Genomic DNA, 18,890 nt, shown 5'->3' with positions numbered 1-18,890 from the left:
GAATTATGAAGATAGGGGAGTAATTAGGTTGGGTGGGGAGCATGATTATCATTGTCTATGGCAGTCTTTTTTGGCTTGGCACAACCATTCTTTGAATATTACTCAGTTGAATTTATTGAAGTGTTGAAATTTTGTTGTTATTTTTTCTACATTGATTGTGTGAAGTTCTGTTATATCACCTTCTGTTGTTGTCTTCATCTCTGTAGCCCCTGCAGCACCACCGCAAGCAGTTAGCGGGCGCCCGCTCGATCCTCAATCCATTTTGGTGGAGTGGAGGCCACCACCTGCTGAGCAGCAAAATGGCATAATACTAGGATATAGAGTGTATTTTCTGAGAACGGAGGACGGTTTGTCTGATAGTGAAGCAGACAGTGTTGAAGTTACCGGGAATAGAGCGACCTTGAGCAAGCTGGATATCTGGACAGAATATAAGATCTGGGTTCTAGCTTTCACCGCAGCTGGTGACAGCCCACAGTCCCCACCTATATTTGTGAAAACCCACGAGTCGGGTAGGTACATTGCGCAGATGCTGATGCCACTAACGTACCAATACCTCCTAACCCGTGTAGAAACTTACAAAAAACTGTATTGTAGCTTCTTATTAAACTTTCAGCTTGTGAATGGTTTACCCAGAAATAACAAATTTGAACAGACTTTTTTTTATTTGAATGGTTTGCAAGCGACATTATGTAATATAGAAATTAGTCTGGAAAATGCAAAGTTTCGTCATAGAAAGTTTAGAGCTGCACTAATCTAACCCAAGAAATATTTGACATGGGAATTTATTATCCTATTTACCTTGACCTTTTAACCTTTCAGGCCCCATCTTGAATGAAAAATTTACTAACTGGAGTCATAATCATCATCATTGTCATCACCATCAGTCATCATATTCGAATTTTTGTTGTTTACAACGTGTGGTGATATTTTTAGCAAACCAGTGACTGGATCTTGGAAGAAAGATAGAAATCTATTTTAAAAACATGTTTTAAACTTTTTCCCATGTTACTCTATCCTAGTGCACCCTAGATGTAGTATCTAGACCCTGCAAAAAATGCAATCCTTTGTTGTCATGGTAACAGAAAAGGTCAGATTTCTTTTGTATTTTCTTTATACATGTACTGTTACTATGTTCTTAGTAACAGTCAGATTATTTACATAATATATAAAGTCTGGTTGCCTAGCAACCAGTGACATAGACTAGTTGCCTAGCAACTAGAGAATCACAAAAAAACTAAGCCCAGCACCTAGAAATGTCACCACTTTGATGTTAGATGTTGCATGATGCATGTTTTGCATGTGTTTGTATATTTTGATAATTGATCATTTAGAAATAGTAGATTTGTATTATAATATTGAACTTTTTTTTTCTTATTTTTTGTATGTATAAATGAATCATTGATCAAAACTGTCATATTCAAGTATGTCAGTAGTTACAAACTTTTACAATATGTTTTATATTATACAGTGGAGCCTCGGCTGTTTGATTCACAAGATGTATAACGGGTTTTCATAAATTTAGTGGGGCCTCTGCGGCCATTCAAATCACTTGCCCATCATTGATGTGGGTTTGAGCCTCCCTTGGGGGTGTAGAATTCTTCATGTGAGGAAGCCATCCAGCTGTCTCACAGAAGGTCGGTAGTTCTACCCAGGTGCCCGCTTGTAATGAAATAATTCATGGAGGGGCACCTTGGGTCTTCCTAGACCATCAAAGCTGGAAAGTCGCCATATGACACACAATTGTGTCAGTGCGATGTTAATCCCAACAAAAATAAATAATATAAATAAATTTAGGCTTTATTTCATAAGATCCAGATGTTTTACACCATTCAAAAGACCTCAAGGGTTGCAACTGGATCTTTTTGAATTTCAAAGATGTTTGAAATAACGTAAATCTTATGGCCAGATTGATGCATAATATGAATTGTGTTGCCTTATAAACAAAAATCAAGTAACAAGTAATAACCTTGTTAATGAAAGGGTGTATGAAACCTTAAATCTAAAACAATTGGATAAGATGATGTAAAGAATTAAATGGGGCTTGGGCATTAGTAGTGTCACAAATGGTTGTCCTGCCTAGTCCTCCAAAACAAGGGTTGGATTTCAACCAAATATTTTGGGAAAGTTCAGTTAGTACCAAGCCTGGTTTCTGTTGGCCAAGTTTCAAATTTCTTTTGAAAGACTGTGAGGCTACTTTAAAACTGCTGGCTATATTTCCACAAGTATTAAGGGGAGTTATATATAGTGCTGATGTTAACAAACTGAAGGTGTGGACCTTTAAGTTTGCAAATAAAGTATGTCCAGACTAATAATTAGGTACTGTGAAATCATTAATATTCATGGGGGACTCATTTTTGTGGATTTCGTGTTTGAGTCAATCCACAAAATTTAATCCCAACAACAAGTAAAATTCCCATTCATTTTATGTTCAAAAGTATTAATCCACGAATTCAACTCCCCACGAAATTGCCGTTTTGACCAAAACCACGAAATTTAGTGTGCACGAAATAAAATGATTTCACAGTAATTTGACAGGATCAGTATCAGTCTTAGTTTTTTATATCATGGACTTTTTACGGCATTAAAGGTCAACCTTAATTATATTTCAGATTTTGATTTCATCCTTAACCATTTTTTTTTTAACCCTAACCCTAACCCTTTTTTTTCTGGTTGAAAGGTTATTGGCTCCTAATGGGAGACAAAAAGTAATTGTGCTGTGTTTGAAACACGATGTGTCAGCTAAAGGTATGTGGTGTGAGATAAGGTCTATACCTCCCAAGGTAACAGGCAAGGACTATAACTCTTTAACTTTAACCCTATCCCACAGGAGAGGTTATTCCATGACACTAACTAGTGACATCTCTTGTTTTCAAGGGATAGTGTACCAGACTACTTTTTCTGTAGTTACGATCAGAATTCACCAAATTTTCTACGAAGATATGGCACTGAGCTTATACGTAGATAGTATTTTTATTTTCATGTAAATAGTTTTTGACTGAATTAATGACATTAGAATAGACAATGCTTTCATGGTATGTGAATGCAGGGAGGTAGATTTCAGGCCTTGTGCTTTTACCTAAAGTCTTTTTCATGAACTGTCCAGAAAATGTTTCAGACAAATGTTTTTAGCTTTATCAACTCCATTTCAAGTTCACCTTTGAAGTTTGAGTGTTGTTGTTATACTACAGATGACGGAGAGGTTCCACTGTATACCAAGTTGTTTTATTCAGTTATTAACAAATCTTTTTATATCCAAATGCACTTTTACAATTAATCGCAATTTCAAGTCAAATATGAAACTAGGCAAATGAATTTAACTAGTAATTGAGACATATTGTCACTATTACATCTTGTATAAGGATTACTGTCCTTCATTTTTCATAGTTCCAAATGAGCCTAAACGTGTACAAGTGCAAGCTGTCAACTCTACGACCATATATGTGGAATGGCGACCTCCACGGGCAAAGGACCGCAATGGAATGATCCGAGGGTATTATGTTTATTATGCACAGGTAGATCAAAATAACAATGTTATTAAGGGCACAGAGAAAATTGAAGATGTGAATGATGGAAATAAAAACGAAGCTGTAATAACTGGCCTGCTGCCCGATACACGATACCAGGTGACGGTAGCTGGATATACACGACGTGGTGATGGTGTCAGAAGTCGCCCAAAAATTATAAACACAATGGGAGCAGGTAATATATTCTATTAATTTTGTTAGCAAATAATTTCCTAGTTTCATCTAAAACAGCTGTTTTACAGGGACATGATTTTATAAATTTCACATCTTAAAGATTAAAAACAGTTGAAACTCGATATCTCGAAAACAGTTATCTCAAAATTTTCAAGTCCGGTCTTGAATAAAAACACACAAAATATTATTTTAAGTTGAATTTCGGTTGTCTCGAAGTTAAATGTTGGATCCCTTGGAATTCAAGATTCAGCTGGACATAGTTTTTCATTTGCTTGTTTGTATTTGACTTTGTGAATTGAGGCCAACACAAAATCAACACAAACTAATCCCCTACAAGTAAAAAAAAAGATTTTGCGGTACTGTCTAAGATAAATGGAACTGTTTATTGTGTATTCATGATTACACTTCTGCAAATAAAATTACAGCGGACACAAATTTCAACCCAATGAACATCTTGACAACTGTATGTTCACTGTTGACAGGGGTAGCAAAAATATTACTTGAGTGTACTATAGTTACACCACACATAAATATACCAAATTCAAAAATTGATTTTAATTAGATTTGATTTGCTTCAAGGAACTTTTTATATATTCTGTCTTGATAAGAAATTGCTATAGAAGTTAGAAATATATGCTGTTTGAAAATGAAATTATTAAAATGCTTTTGCATCTTATTGCAGTACCCTCGGCACCACGAAAACTCACAACGGAACTTGTGCAGCAAGAGCCCCCAACAGCCCAGGTATCCTGGTGGAAGCCCGAGTCGCCCAATGGACAGATTAAGGGCTACAAGTTGTACTGGGGACCAAAGGGACAGGTGTATGAACAAGTCCATTTCAAAGACAACCAACACACTTGGATCACCCCACCACTGGGTAAGAACTAAATGCCCGAAAAGATACGCAAGATATTAGCATTTTCGGTTTTTATGCGTAAAAAATAATCCTTGAATAAATAGAATACAATAAGGGAAAGAAATATGGTCAAGAGTCCATGTTAAAAACAGTGTGGTGTTTTTATGGCGGAACAAGTTAGAGTAAGAGATTAATGGAAACTAGAGATATAATTTTAACATATCCAATAGCTGCTTTTAAACATTTCAACTGCTTATTTTTATACTTAATAACAAAAAAATAAATACAACAATATTCAAAACCAGTGTAAGTATAATGAACATTTTTATTTTCTTGTTTGGCTTCCTGGGGTTTTAGGATCATTTTGAAAAAAATGACTGTTACGTAATAGAAAGCTATTATTTTTTGTCCTGCCTATCTCAGACATTCAGTAGTATCATGATTTAAATTTCAACCGTTCCTTCCTGATTATATGTAATTCTAGTGATAAAAATTATGAAAATAATGGATAATGTAGGATCACAGAGTTCTATTCTAGACATGGTACTGGCAGCCTCCATGAAACTGGAGTGCACCTGCACATTTAATATTCATTTTCTAATGTCTTATCTTGAAAAAACATTTATTTCTAGATACAGAATGCCTGATAAGTGCTGGAGTTTTTATCAGAAATGATATTAGCCAAGAATCCCTTTTGTGATATAGCTTGATTCAAGAGCTTCCTGGTTCTCTGCCAGTAAAATAAAATGAGTTTTTTTATCGGATGTCTGTATTTTTGGAAAACATATTTAACATTTCTAAGATATGAGGAATTATGATATTTGCTAAAAGGGAGGCTACTTTGTCATTGCAGTTGTACAAGTGAGATGATGGCCCTTTATTGTGATGAAGGGACACAAAGAAAACATATGACAGCATAAATGTTTGATTTTAAGGCATTAAACCAAGTCTTTTAAACATTACGTAGTAGTCCCTTTATGAATGTATTTGACGATAATTCGCTCTTCAGAACCTATTTAATATATATGATGACCACTTGTGACCTAATATTTAAGATAGTGGACCTGTTATTACAATCGGCAAATTACATATTCTCGGCATTTTTCTGGCTTTTATGGAAAGTTTTGTTCGCTTTGAGTTACTATATGCCCCAAAAATGCTGCATTGCATAATGAGAATACATCCACATGCAAATTGCTGAGTGCCATCAGGGGTGCACTACCTTAAATCTGTTTTGTGTTTGTAGGTCCGGTCACATTTTTGTTGATCTGCAGTATCGTTACACAATTGATAACAATGAAAAGGGTCTAAGAAAGGGGCCTTGCTCACTTGTAATATTCATATTAACCTCGCTTTTTAAGCATGCATCAGAAACTCTCTGCAAGCGAACGTCAGATTTGTTGTAGCGTCAGGTCTTTTGTCAGAAGTTGGTTATGCTGTTCTTTGAAGGGGAAAATGGAATATTTTGAAGGGGAAAACGAATATTTTGAAGGGAAATACGGAATATTTTGAAGGGATATGGAATATTTTGAAGGGATAGAAGGAATATTAATTCTTGCATGATGATGTTTCATTTCAGATCGTGGTGTTCTGTATGAATTCCGTGTACTTGCAAGAAATGAAATAGACTATGGAGAGAGGGCGGTTGCTGAGCTTGTCACTCCAGATGGAGGTACGGTGTTTAAATGTAACCTGTGTAGTGTTATATTATTTAATCCGGATATTTCAAACTCTGAATATGGTTAACAGGAAATTTGCTTTTGTAAAAACACTGTAAGTCAAGAGTATTACAAAATTTTGCAGGACACACTTGTTGTTGTAGAAAAAAATACGTGACTGTAAGGAAATTGTATAATGTGCTAATTTAGCAGTTTTACTGAAATGATCAAAGACAACATTTTGCAGTGTTGGTCTGCAGTTGGAATTACTTTTAGAATAAAATTCCAACTAATGTATACTTAATTTAGATGCCAGTTAGTGCCATTTTTATTAGGGGTGGGTTAGTGGAAACAAAACAAAAGCAGTATAAAGTTGTATGAATTGAATGCACATCAAAACAAAATATTGAAGTGTGGCTGCAGTTTGCAGTAAATAAATAAATGATCAGACAAAATGAATGGTCTTTAAGAATGCATAAAATATGCAGGAGAAACGTTTTATTTGAAAGATACTGGAATGAATTTATTTATAGTCTTTTTATGATGAAATTATTTTCACATTATTGTTTATATTGCCTTTTAGTCATTGTCTCTAACCTGAATTTTTCTTTTCTCAATGAATATAAAGAAAAAAATCTAGTTGAATAGTATAACATATCTTTCTTTAAAATCTTCAGTCATAATATCTGTGAAATCATTTTATTTCATGGGGATGAAATTTCATTGTTTAGGCTAAATGTTATTTCGTCAGGATTAGAATCTGTGGTTATAAAATTCTGAAGGTGAAATTAGTGGGTATTCTCTTTGTTCATTGGGATTTAATTTCGTGGATTGATACAATCACGAAATCCACAAAAATTTATCAACCATGAATATTTATGATTTTACAGTAATTATTAAGAATGGTAATTAAAGCAATATCTCAGTTCTTGTTATTAAGTTTTTTTAAATTTTTGTAGGATAGAATGGGACAGAAATTAGATTGCACGTCTTTACTTGGTTTACTTTTGTCATTTTCATGAATTTTTGAAAAATTGTTAAATTTCGTGAGTCTGCTTATTCTAAAGAAAGAATAGAAAATCACCATATTAACCATCAAATTTCAGTTCCCCAGGGCGCCCCTCAGAATTTCTCGGCAGTAGGCCTCACCGAAACTTCCGTACGCCTTGCTTGGGACCTGCCCGCTAACAAGTTGAGAAATGGAGAAATTGTTTCCTACCAGCTGATTTATTATCAGCTTGCAGATTCGATTAATGTTGAAGAAACGAATATAACTGGAACACAGTATGATGTTACTAAGTTAGATATGAATACCGATTATGTGTTCCAAATCAAGGCGTACACGGTAAAAGGTGCAGGTCCATGGAGTCCCCGGCTTCAGTACCGAACATTCGGAAAGCGTAGGTTTTTAATAAGTCTCCGCATGGTTTTGATGAGACTAACAATTAATTGCATCAAATATCAAAGTTGAAATTACCTGTGTGATTAAACTAACATACCACCCATCATATAAAAACTAATAAATATGAAACATTGTTGAATATAATACCTAAGCATGTACTGCGATTCAGTTTATTTCTGTTTGTTGTAGATGTACTTGATCAGCCATATAAAAAATAGTTCTGACAGATATTTCAAAACTTTGTTCTTCTTTGGGCATGTGATCCACAAATCTATTAATTATCTGCAAGTGAATTTTGCGATATGGAAAAGTTAGGCGAAAACTCTGTCTTGTAAGAATAAAAAGGCACATTCCTGAGACAGCAAGTTTTCCAGGAATGATTGACAGTTTTGCAAAAATCACGGTGATTGATTTCTTGTGATTGATTTGTGTAGTTGTCTACTGCAGGAGACATGTGTAATTGAGATCCAATTAAGGATACCAGGGGTACTATTTATATAAATATTTAATCATGATAGCTGTTGGGAGCATCCATATTACAATGTAGATTGTTAACAAATAAATGGAAAAAAATCGTAGGACCGGAAATGAAATATTCCATGTGTTTTGTCAATTAATAATTGTTTGACGATGTCAACTTAGAATACTATCATATGAAGTAATGTGTTTTTAGTTCACTAGAGCAGAACGTGCTTAATGTGAGCTGTTGTGATCACTCACCATCCATCTTTCGTTTGCCTGCATCACCGATTTCTTTCAAAAGGCATCTCCTCTAAAACTATATAGGGGAAGTTAATGAAACGTAGCAAGGGTGTTTCTTGGGTGGTCTTCTTTCAAAGATATCCATTAGAAATCCATTCCAAGTAGAACTCTGCTGGTTGTCATGGCAAATGAAGGGCAAAGCTTTTAATAGTCATCTTGTCACAAACCATTGGCTTTTGTAAGGAAAAAGGGTGTGTGGTCAATTTCTCTGATTAATAAATATAATTGGAAATTTGAAATTTTCTTGAGAAACTGCCTCCCAGATTTTGAAATAATTTCACTCGAACGCTCATTTAAAAACACTTTTACTAAAATGTTCAAATTATACTGATAAGTGAAAAGCAGGGCTGCTACAGAAACAACTGGTCTGATTTTAAAACAATTTTATATACATGTTCTTTGGGTGACCCTTTACCAAGAATATTGGGATTATTCTGATTTGTCAAAAAACATGGCTGCCAGAGCTAAAAATTAAAAAATCTGTAAACAAAAGTTAACAGTATTTTGAAAAATTTTTGCTTAATCTTTAGTAGATTTTATGTCAGGAATGACCTTCAAAGTGGTAACAAGAGGATACCATGTATTATGTGAAAAGTATCTGTATGGCTCTATAGAAAGCTTACACTTGATTCTGTTGAGCGCTATAGGACTGTCATGACTCTCTTGTTATTTTTAAGTTATCTCCACTTGTCTTTAAAATGTTTAATGATTATGCTAATATTACTAGATCAGAATGAAATTTCCCCCACTTACAAACTAACCACATTTGTAAAAATCTTATTAACATCTGTTGCATGTGTAAAATTAATCGTGGATGTTATGCAAATATTACATGCCATTACGCGATGTACCTTGTAGTTACATGAAAATGTCTGCAAAGGAAATAGCACTTGTTAAAATGTATTACTACTCTATTATGATAACTTCATATGAGCCGTGCCATGGGAAAACCAACATAGTGGGTATGCGACCAGCATGGATCCAGACCAGCCTGCGCATCCGCGCAGTCTGGTCAGGATCCATGCTGTTCGCTAACAGTTTCTCCAATTCCAATAGGCTTTAAAAGCGAACAGCATGGAGCCTGACCAGACTGCGCGGATGCGCAGGCTGGTCTGGATCCATGCTGGTCGCAAACCCACTATGTTGGTTTTCTCATGGCACGGCTCATATGATGTTATTATTGCATGCCATAATGCAGTGAATTAGTAGGTAGATGTGTCATTAGCATTATGCATCTGATGACAAAACTAGATTGCCCAGTGAAATATACATAATCTGGAAAAAAGTTGTTTCCAACGTAGTATGTGCAGGTCATAATTATTGCCAAGAACATCTCTTTTCACGTCTATATTGAATTAAAAGACAATCATAATGCTGAGATCGTAATTACAGAGCTATGAGAGGCAGCAGGGTAAATGAAATAGTTAACAAAATCTTTATAGTTAACTGTGGGATAGACACTTAAATAAAATACTTAACAAAGTGGTTTCATAGAGCTGTTGAGAGTAACAACCTAAATGAATGTTTTTTTAAAAAAATGCTTACATTGAGTTACAGGGGCAGCAGCCTACATAAAATAGTTAACAGAATGCTTACAGTAAGTTATGGTTGCTGTACAGTCCCTTTTGTTCGGTTGTTTCATTTACGTGTATGTTTCTTTATGACAGAACCACCAGCACCTGAAGATGTTAGACTGTTCCGTACATCACCTACAACTATCATAGTTCGCTGGGAGGAACCAAAACGTAACAACATCATTGCAGCCTACCGAATATATTATTACAAGCATGAACTAGAAGATATGAGTGTTTGGGATAAGATAGAAACCGAGGGACCAACTACTACTGCCTTGCTCACGGATCTTGACGAGCATAATTCATACGCTGTCCGTCTGCAGTCAAAGTCAATAAATGATCGCTGGAGTAACATGACTAAAGTCCTCACAACCAACTTCCTTCCAGTTGGTAAGTTAATGTCTTAAACAGCTTGTACCCCTAAAATCCTGTACAAAATGTACCCATAAAATATTGGACAGCTTGTACCAGTGATATCCAGGACAGTTTGAACCAATAAAACACTGGACAACTTGAACCAATAAAATCCTGTGCAGTTTGTTGCCATAAAATATTAAATAGCTTAATATTAACCAGGACAGCTTTAACCAGTTAAATGATCTCAGTTTGACCTTGACCTTGAACTGACATTAACCCTTATTATGCTAGACAGGATTTATTCTGCCTTTGCAACTAGTGTAGATCCTGGTCAGCCTGCACATCCATGCAGTATGATCAAGATGTGCACTGTTCGCTATTCAGTCAGTATCTTTTTGGTATGCACCCCTTTTTAACAATTAATGGTACCGTCCAAATTGAAAGATTGACAAGTTCATTATAGAAATTTAAAGGGTAAGGGTTAATGAAAGTTACATTATGCTTGTTGAATCATTATGGAATCAAGTGGTGCCAAGTTCTTCTGAAAATCTTTCATATAATGCAAGTTCTACACTAATAGTGGTCCCTGACCTTTAGACAATAGAATTTCAGGGGGACATATATATAGTATATTCTAAAAGCTGACCACAAAAAATTCCAAAGCTTTCAAACTGAATTTAAGTAACCAGCATAAGAAGATGTGGTAGGTAAAGTGCTGAAATTTTCTCTACTGTCATTTCTGTGTTAACAAAACCAAAAAACCATTGTAGTATCTTGAAAGATACAATGTATTCTTGTAAGTGAAACCAAAATTACGTAAAAAAGTAACTGAAATACCTGTGTTGATTATGGGGAATGCCTGACTTTGTGGGGAATACTAGATTTTAAAAGTTGTTGCCCTTCAGTTCAATGGGAAAAAATAGTGTGTCTACTCTTGTAATGTGAATGATGGTTGGGCAGACAGACATTTGGGTGATATCTCAATTTTGTCCTCACATGACCTAGCTGCTTTGCCACTGAGTAGAATAATACACTTAATCAATATCTTACAGATGTTTTACTGATGTTGGGCAGAAATGTTTGAATCGGAAAGTTTTCATCTTCAATACTCACCAGAAATCTCATGTGACCCTGTAAATTAAGATTGGGTATAGTTTAATCAAAATAAAATAGCCTGCATGTCACATGAATGTGATGGATCTCAAAGTTTTATGCTAGAGGTTTTGTCATCTGACTAGCATCTTCATTTTGATTCCGACAATGGGCTTGACGGGTGTGTGGAGGAGGGGGAGAGAAGAAGGAAGGAAAATGTTAATCAGTTAACCCTTACCCTCCTAAATTTTTATAATGAACTTGTACATCTTCCCTATTTGGACAGTACCATTAACTGTTAAAAGGGGTGCTTACCAAAAAGATACCGACTGAATAGCAAACAGTGCAGGCTGATCATGATCTACACTGGTTGCAAAGGCAGCATCACTTGTGTCCAGCATCGTAAGGGTTAAGATCTAGATCTCCACTTTGGAGATAATTTTCTGTCATGACTAAAAAGTCATGGATATTCATTGGGGACTAAGTTGTTGGATTTTATGGTTGTCAGTCCATGAAAGAACAAATAAAGTTTCTTTTCATTTTATCTTTAAAAGTTGGAATCCATGAATTCATAGCCCCACGAAATAACTACTTTTGCCCAAACCATTAAGTTTTTTGCCTTTGACACTAAATTACCTATATTTCACAGTAAACATGACTAAAACTATCCAGTTAAGTTATAATTATGCTATTACATTGGTTATAAAATGCATCTTTAAATAAATCAGACAGAACATTTATTTTGAGGTCTTTGTCCATGCCAAAAATTACAAGTATGCAAATATTCATGTTATCTGGGCGTATCATTTTGAAATTTCAAACATCAGTGAAATTGCAACGTTGTTTAGAAGTATTTGGAGAAAAACGTTTGTATTCTTAAAAAAAAATTAGGTTAAAAATTTATCAGATTTTTAAAAAAAAATCAATATTAATTTTTCTGATGGTTTTTCTTTGCCCAGAATCAAACATTACCTACAAAATGTATGTAGTTGTAACAGATTCACATGCCCTTAGTTTGGTATAATTCTAATTTTAGATCGAGATGACATTGTGCAGAATTATCGTCCAATGAGTGTCAGATCAAGACAGATCACATTATCATGGGAGAAGCCGAAAAAGGGAGATGTTGCTCAATATGTGGTTAGTTTTCAATATCAAATTTCAAATCGTTACTTTTACGAGCATTTTTTAAAAAGGACAGTTAACATATATAGCAAAAATTAGTCCCAGGCAAAATTTTCGGCTTTTATGGTGAAGAAAGCAACAATTTAAAATTATGTGAAACACTTGTTGTGGTAGCATTCTACTGTTGTAATAACTTTCTATTGTTGTTTTCTAGATTGATTACCAGGGGCATAAGACGTACCATAACACAAATGGCAAAGAAACAAGTGATTCCCCCAAATCAAGAATAGAGATACCCGGCACACAAGACAATATTGTGATCAAGAATTTACAGCCGAGAATGGTGTATAGTTTCAATATAACTGCCTATTTCCAAGACGGTAGCAGTGGTAAAACACAGTTCCTTGAACACCAAACTAAGATAGAAGGTATTTTCTTTATCAGTCAAATACAGCTATGATCTGAATAATCTTGAATTTCAACATCTTAACGATCTTAATGATTTTAAACCCTGCCCAGCGAAATTCAGTGGGTGACTTTTAAAACCTAGATTAGGTATGTGTCCATATAATTGTAGAAATATAAAGAATTGTTTAAATATTTCAATTAGGAATATTTTACTGTGATCTCTTCCATCTTTATATAAAGCAAAACCTGCCAGAATCATAGGCAGCGATCGTATAAAGTAAGAAAGTTTTTCTCCAAAAACTGTAAGATTATGAAAACGTTTCATTTTTATGCCACTCCATATTTCAGCACCAGCTTTTGTAGATACACCGAGGATTGTGAGTGTGGGTGGAGGAAGAATGACTGTCGGTCTAAAACCGGCCTCTGAAATCAACGGGCACCTGGCATACTATGATCTGGTGGTCATTCAGGAAGAATTTGCTACAAAACGACCACAAGATTTTACATTGGTTGAGGTAAGGTTTTTATGCCCCTAAAGGGAGGCATATTAGTTTTCAACTGTCCTTCCGTTAGTTCGTTCATTCGTTAGTCACAACGTTAACTTTTTGCATGAAGGCACTTTACTCACGAACCACTGCACCCAGGACCTTCAAACTTCACATGCTGATAGTACCACCCCTGCTGACATTGGGGTCTTCCAGTTTGTAGAAAGTGCAATCTTTTTAATGGCAAGTTTAAAGATGTTAACCTCAGCCATTGAATACCGGTATATTTATTAATCAGGGACTTGTTTGTTAGAAATGGCCCTGAATATATTTATCCCTTCAAATGTTACAAGCAATGATAAGTTTTCCTACGTCATGCTTTTCAAAACATTACTATATCTTTGCATAGCATGATTAAATATTTTTCAGCTAACTGCACGGTTTGTTCGTAAGAAGTCAAAATTGTTTATATTATATCTATTAAAAGAGTGTATATGAAAACTGAATTGAAAACATCCTCCAAGCATGTTAATAATCTGCAGTTTGGTTTCCAGTTTAAACATATGCAGGAAATGATCGCAGATTTTCCATGTTTTGTTTATGATGAACAGATGTAAGAGATCGGAATGTAATTATTATATATATATATATTTACAATGAACAGCTGACAAGTGATACTATGCCAGTGGATCTACCAGCCAGTAAGCCATACATAACAGCGAGGTTTGATCCCCGAAGACTGCCTGGACAGTTTGAACTTGGAAACAAGAGGACCGAGGGTGGCTTCCACAACAGATTGTTAGACTCGGACAGAAGATACAGGGTGTTCCTAAGAGCTTACACAGTCACCTTGGTAAGTTTTAATCTTTCTTGTTAATTTATAATGTAAGCAATACATTTTGTAAAGTAGCTGCCGAGCTTATGGCTCCACTAGGCAAACATCAAGGGCATCAGAGTTATGTGTTAACACCTTGTTTACAATTCTCAGCAAGCTCATATCTCCGGTATTACTCATCACAGCTGAATGAAACTTCACACATGCCTTCCAAGTGATAATACCAAATTGCTTGATCATGGCTCAATACCTTTTACTATCATTTTGAAGAAATTATGACTTTTTTTGCCCTTGGCCATTTCATGTTGATGATGTATACCAAGTTTTATTTGAATTGGATGAAAACTATAGGAGTGTTGAGTACCCAAGAAAGTATGACAGATGGACAGACATGAAAGTCCAAACAATTTATTCATTACTTTCCCCCTCAATATTTTTACTTCAGTTACAATTTTTAGTGTTTCTCAGTACTGTTTCTTACTCAGCCATCCCGCCCCCTCCCTCCACCAACTTTATACCTTGAAAAAAAAAGCTGATATAAGTGAAATAGCCGCACAAGAAACTTTTCAACAAAAACCTAACTTATTTTCAGATAACAGGCATGTTTTACAGACTCGTTTCTTTGTTGTTGTTTTTTTTAAACTGTATTCTACCAGCATGTGAACTGTTTTTAACATTAGCCCTTACCATGCTGGATACGATTGATTCTGCTTTTGTGACCAGTGTAGATCATGATCAGCCTGCACATCTGTGCAGTCTGATTATGATATGCACTGTTCGCTTTTCAATCAGTATATTTTTGGTATGCCCTTTTAATAGTTAATGGTAAAGTCCAAATTGGAAGATGGACAAGTTCATTATAGAAATTTAGCGTGGTAAGGGTTAACTTGTTTGTTGTGTTTCTGATTTCAGCTTTTTAAATCAAGTGACTACTCTGACAGCTTCACTGTTACTAGCGTACCAGACCCAATATCAACAGGTGGTCCTATATACAGACCAGGTGGTCCCAGTGAACCCAGAGGGGAGGGCTCTGGTGGTGACCCGGAAGTGAAAAATCCTGGAGACAAACATCTTGTTACAATCATCATTGTCTGTGCGTGCGCGGGTGTGGTGCTTATTGTAATTGGTTGTGCTGTATTTGCGCTTGTTATGAGGTTTGTCATACTTACATCTTTCGAGATTTATTTTGTGTCATATAACAGAGACTTTCAGTTGAAACTGTTCAAACTTTACACAGAGATTACTTCTCCTTATGGTACATTAAATAACTGCAAACACGAGTTGTTTAACCAGATTTGGTTAACAGAACAGAACAGTTTGTTTTTTTTAATTGCATTATTCGCATCTAGATGGTAGTATTCGCGCCCATAATTGAAGTGTTTTTTGTCAAAAAGATTAGATAAATAAATAATTTGCTGGTAAGAGAACTCCACCATTTTGCAGTGTCATGTGACTTTCTCATCATCACGTGGTATCTTATGAATGCAGCGGTTATAATGAACGTAGGGGAAGTTAACCGCTGTGAGGAGCTTGGAAACTGTTAGGGAAACATGCAGAAAAAGTTTCTTATTTTCTTTTGGTCGATAGTTAAGTCTCTCCATATGACTTCTCGTTCTTTAAGGATGATTTTCAGATCTTATGCAAAGCCCTCCACATTGTCTGGTGTGTGGAGTAGTTGACAGTTTGTTTTGGAAAAATTGTTAGTGCTATGAAATCAGAAAGAGGATTTAAGTTACATAATTGCACTCCTGTATGGTTGTTTCATCTCCATATGTTTTCCATATGGTTGGGAAAAAATAAACAGACCCTCTGAAATGTAGGGAAAAAATGAATTTTAGGTATAGTTTAATAAAACTTTTTATCTATATGCATTTATTTGATTTTTATTTTGGAATGCTAAAGTACCTGTATCTCGCTGCTTTTAGAAGTAAATAAAACTAATTGCAGTTTAAGAAATGCTTTAGGGCTACATAGAATTTTGTAAAGAAAAATTAATTAGTTATGTTAGTGATCTCCTAATGAAAGTCAGCAAATTACATTTTCTTTGTACATGCTTTATGCATTTTCAATTTTTCACAGAATGTCATGTGCACGTTCAGATGATAAGAGAACTAAACTAAGGTGTATAATGAGATGAAGTAACCATACAAAAAGTGCTGAATGTCATTATGGGTCCGCTACATAAAGTTAAGATGCGGCTGAAATTTGACATGCTGTGTTTATATATTATAGGAGGAAAACTACCAGGAAGGAGAAGGCCCCAGAACCAACAAGCAAAATGATCGTCGATAACATTCCACCCCATCCAACAGATCCCGTAGAACTTCGTAGACAGCACTACCAAACACCAGCGATGATTAGTCATCCACCGATACCAATACACATGCTGGCGGAACACATAGAATCTCTAAAGGCGGCAGATAATTTGAAATTCTCGCAAGAATACGAGTCTATAGAGCCTGGTCAGCAGTTCACATGGGACAACTCCAACCTGGAATATAACAAACCTAAAAATAGATACGCGAATGTGATAGCTTATGATCATTCAAGAGTGATCTTACAGCCAATAGACAGTATTTCCGGAAGTGACTACATTAACGCCAATTATATGGACGGTTACAGGAAACAGAACGCTTACATTGCAACACAGGTAAGATTATACAAATTAAGAAATTCTAAACTGGATATTGCAGTGATCCCAACTTAAACACAAGAATCTCCAGCTAATAAGCACTATAGGGACAGATTAAGTTGCTATAGGAACATACTTAGCTCCACCTTATAAATGCCGTAGGGACAGGTTAAGCTCCGCCTATTAAGCTATATAGGGACAGATTAAGCTCCGCCTATTAAGCTATATATGGACAGATTAAGCTCCACATAAGTGCAATAGGGACAGAATAAGTTCCACCTAAAAGCACTATAGAGACAAAGCTCCCCTTTTAAGTGCTATAGGGACAGATTAAGCCCTGCCTATAACTAATATGGACAGATTAAGCTCCACAATAAGTGCATAGGACAGAATAAGTCCCACCTAAAAGCACTATAGGGACAAAATTAGTCATGCCTCCTAGTAAAGGCAATGGTACAGATTAAGCTCCACCAAGTAAGAGCTGTAGGGACAGATTAAACACCATTGAATAAGCACTGTAGGAACAGATTAAGCTCTCAAATACAAAGGCTTTGAGTATGTTTATATTCTAAAGCATAATTTCTTCAAAAAAAAAAAAAGATTGACCATCAACATTATGTAAAATGAAATATTTTCACAAGACTAAAAGTTCACAATTTTTTAAATTATGATAAGTTCGCAAATATTTCTCTTTGCTATGTATGATTATGAAATATATAGGACTATTAATAACTTTACAAGACCTCTGTAGCTTAGCGTTAAGGTGGCTGACTTTAAATCACTGTTGTGAATTCAAAACCTTGCTTGTGGTGTTTTTTCCAACATTAATATTTTGTTGGTGTTTCAGGGACCATTACCGGAGACGTTCGGTGATTTCTGGCGTATGGTTTGGGAACAACGTTGTGCCACAATCGTTATGATGACAAAACTAGAGGAAAGATCTCGAATAAAATGTGACCAGTACTGGCCGGGACGGGGAGCAGAGACTTATGGACTGATGCACGTCCTGCTTGTAGATGTAGCAGAATTAGCTACTTACACCATAAGGACCTTCCATATTCAAAGAGTAAGTTTTAAAATGATTTAAACATCAGAAAATAAAACTCATATTACTACTGCTTTGAGTATAAGAGGTCGGGTTCAATTTCTGGGTGCTTCCTGTCAAAAATATGAAAAAATTAGTTGTGGTAGCTATGCACTCTATCTTTAAAGGGTTCTACCAGAGGATGAAACAAGGCAAGGTAAATGTGTGATAGTGGATACTTTGCTAGTTGTATGAGAGCTTTGGTAGGTTACATGTGTCATTAGTCATACTAGAGTTTGTAGCTCATACTAATGGTAATGTTACATCTTATTTCAGTATGGTGTCCCTGAAAAACGTGAAGTTCGGCAATTCCAGTTCACAGCATGGCCGGATCATGGTGTACCGGATCATCCTACACCATTACTGATGTTTATGAGACGTGTAAAAGCCACTAATCCACCAGATGCTGGGCCCGTCATCTGTCATTGCAGGTAAGTTATTGGATGGGAATCTGTGCAATCTACTCAGCATGATTTATTTTCTATATTAAGCATAGAAGACCTTAATGCTTATTTTAATACTTCTTTAGAAAGCTGCATTTAGGCGTAAAAAAAAAATGTTTGTTTCCGGTATCCCAACCAACCCTAAATTTTTGGCCCGACCCTAAAATGTTTTGGAGAATATTTTTTTCAACTTTTTAACAAAAAGTTGCAAAACTGCACTTTTTATGCTTTAAACATGGCCAGTGATGTTAGAAATCAACATACTGATGCTCTAAAGGCATAACCCCCTTGTTTATATTCATGTTTTGACACAAAAATAATCTCTCTTAATAAAAAAAAATCCAAAAAAAAATAATTTTCCAACCTACCTACCATAATTTTTTTGAGCATGTTACTGGAAACAGAGAATTTTTTTTTAGGCCTTATCATTTTTAGCCCACCATCATCAGATGGTGGGCTATTCAAATCACTCTGCGTCC

The 18,890-nt window shown here is 35.4% G+C and overlaps 1 protein-coding gene across 17 annotated transcripts in view; it reads left to right on the top strand.

Moving 5' to 3' along the window:
- Nucleotides 1–18,890, top strand: part of LOC128555690 (receptor-type tyrosine-protein phosphatase delta-like) — a 292,697-nt gene that overhangs the window by 254,349 nt on the left and 19,458 nt on the right. For 15 of the 17 annotated variants that reach the window (XM_053538794.1, XM_053538798.1, XM_053538791.1 and 12 more), the window contains 14 exons: nt 207–509; nt 3,385–3,699; nt 4,381–4,575; nt 6,134–6,226; nt 7,319–7,612; nt 10,044–10,340; nt 12,436–12,539; nt 12,739–12,952; nt 13,281–13,447; nt 14,082–14,270; nt 15,165–15,406; nt 16,485–16,902; nt 17,732–17,950; nt 18,245–18,399. In XM_053538794.1, coding sequence (XP_053394769.1) covers nt 207–509; nt 3,385–3,699; nt 4,381–4,575; nt 6,134–6,226; nt 7,319–7,612; nt 10,044–10,340; nt 12,436–12,539; nt 12,739–12,952; nt 13,281–13,447; nt 14,082–14,270; nt 15,165–15,406; nt 16,485–16,902; nt 17,732–17,950; nt 18,245–18,399 — 3,205 coding nt within the window. The remainder of the gene's footprint in view (nt 1–206; nt 510–3,384; nt 3,700–4,380; nt 4,576–6,133; nt 6,227–7,318; nt 7,613–10,043; nt 10,341–12,435; nt 12,540–12,738; nt 12,953–13,280; nt 13,448–14,081; nt 14,271–15,164; nt 15,407–16,484; nt 16,903–17,731; nt 17,951–18,244; nt 18,400–18,890) is intronic. The other 2 variants (XM_053538807.1, XM_053538806.1) reach the window with 2 other exon arrangements.

Source organism: Mercenaria mercenaria, chromosome 3, assembly GCF_021730395.1.
Source record: "Mercenaria mercenaria strain notata chromosome 3, MADL_Memer_1, whole genome shotgun sequence".
Classification (NCBI taxonomy): domain Eukaryota; kingdom Metazoa; phylum Mollusca; class Bivalvia; order Venerida; family Veneridae; genus Mercenaria; species Mercenaria mercenaria.
The sequence above is the reverse complement of the archived record's forward strand: the minus strand, read 5'-3'. Positions and strand labels throughout refer to the sequence as shown.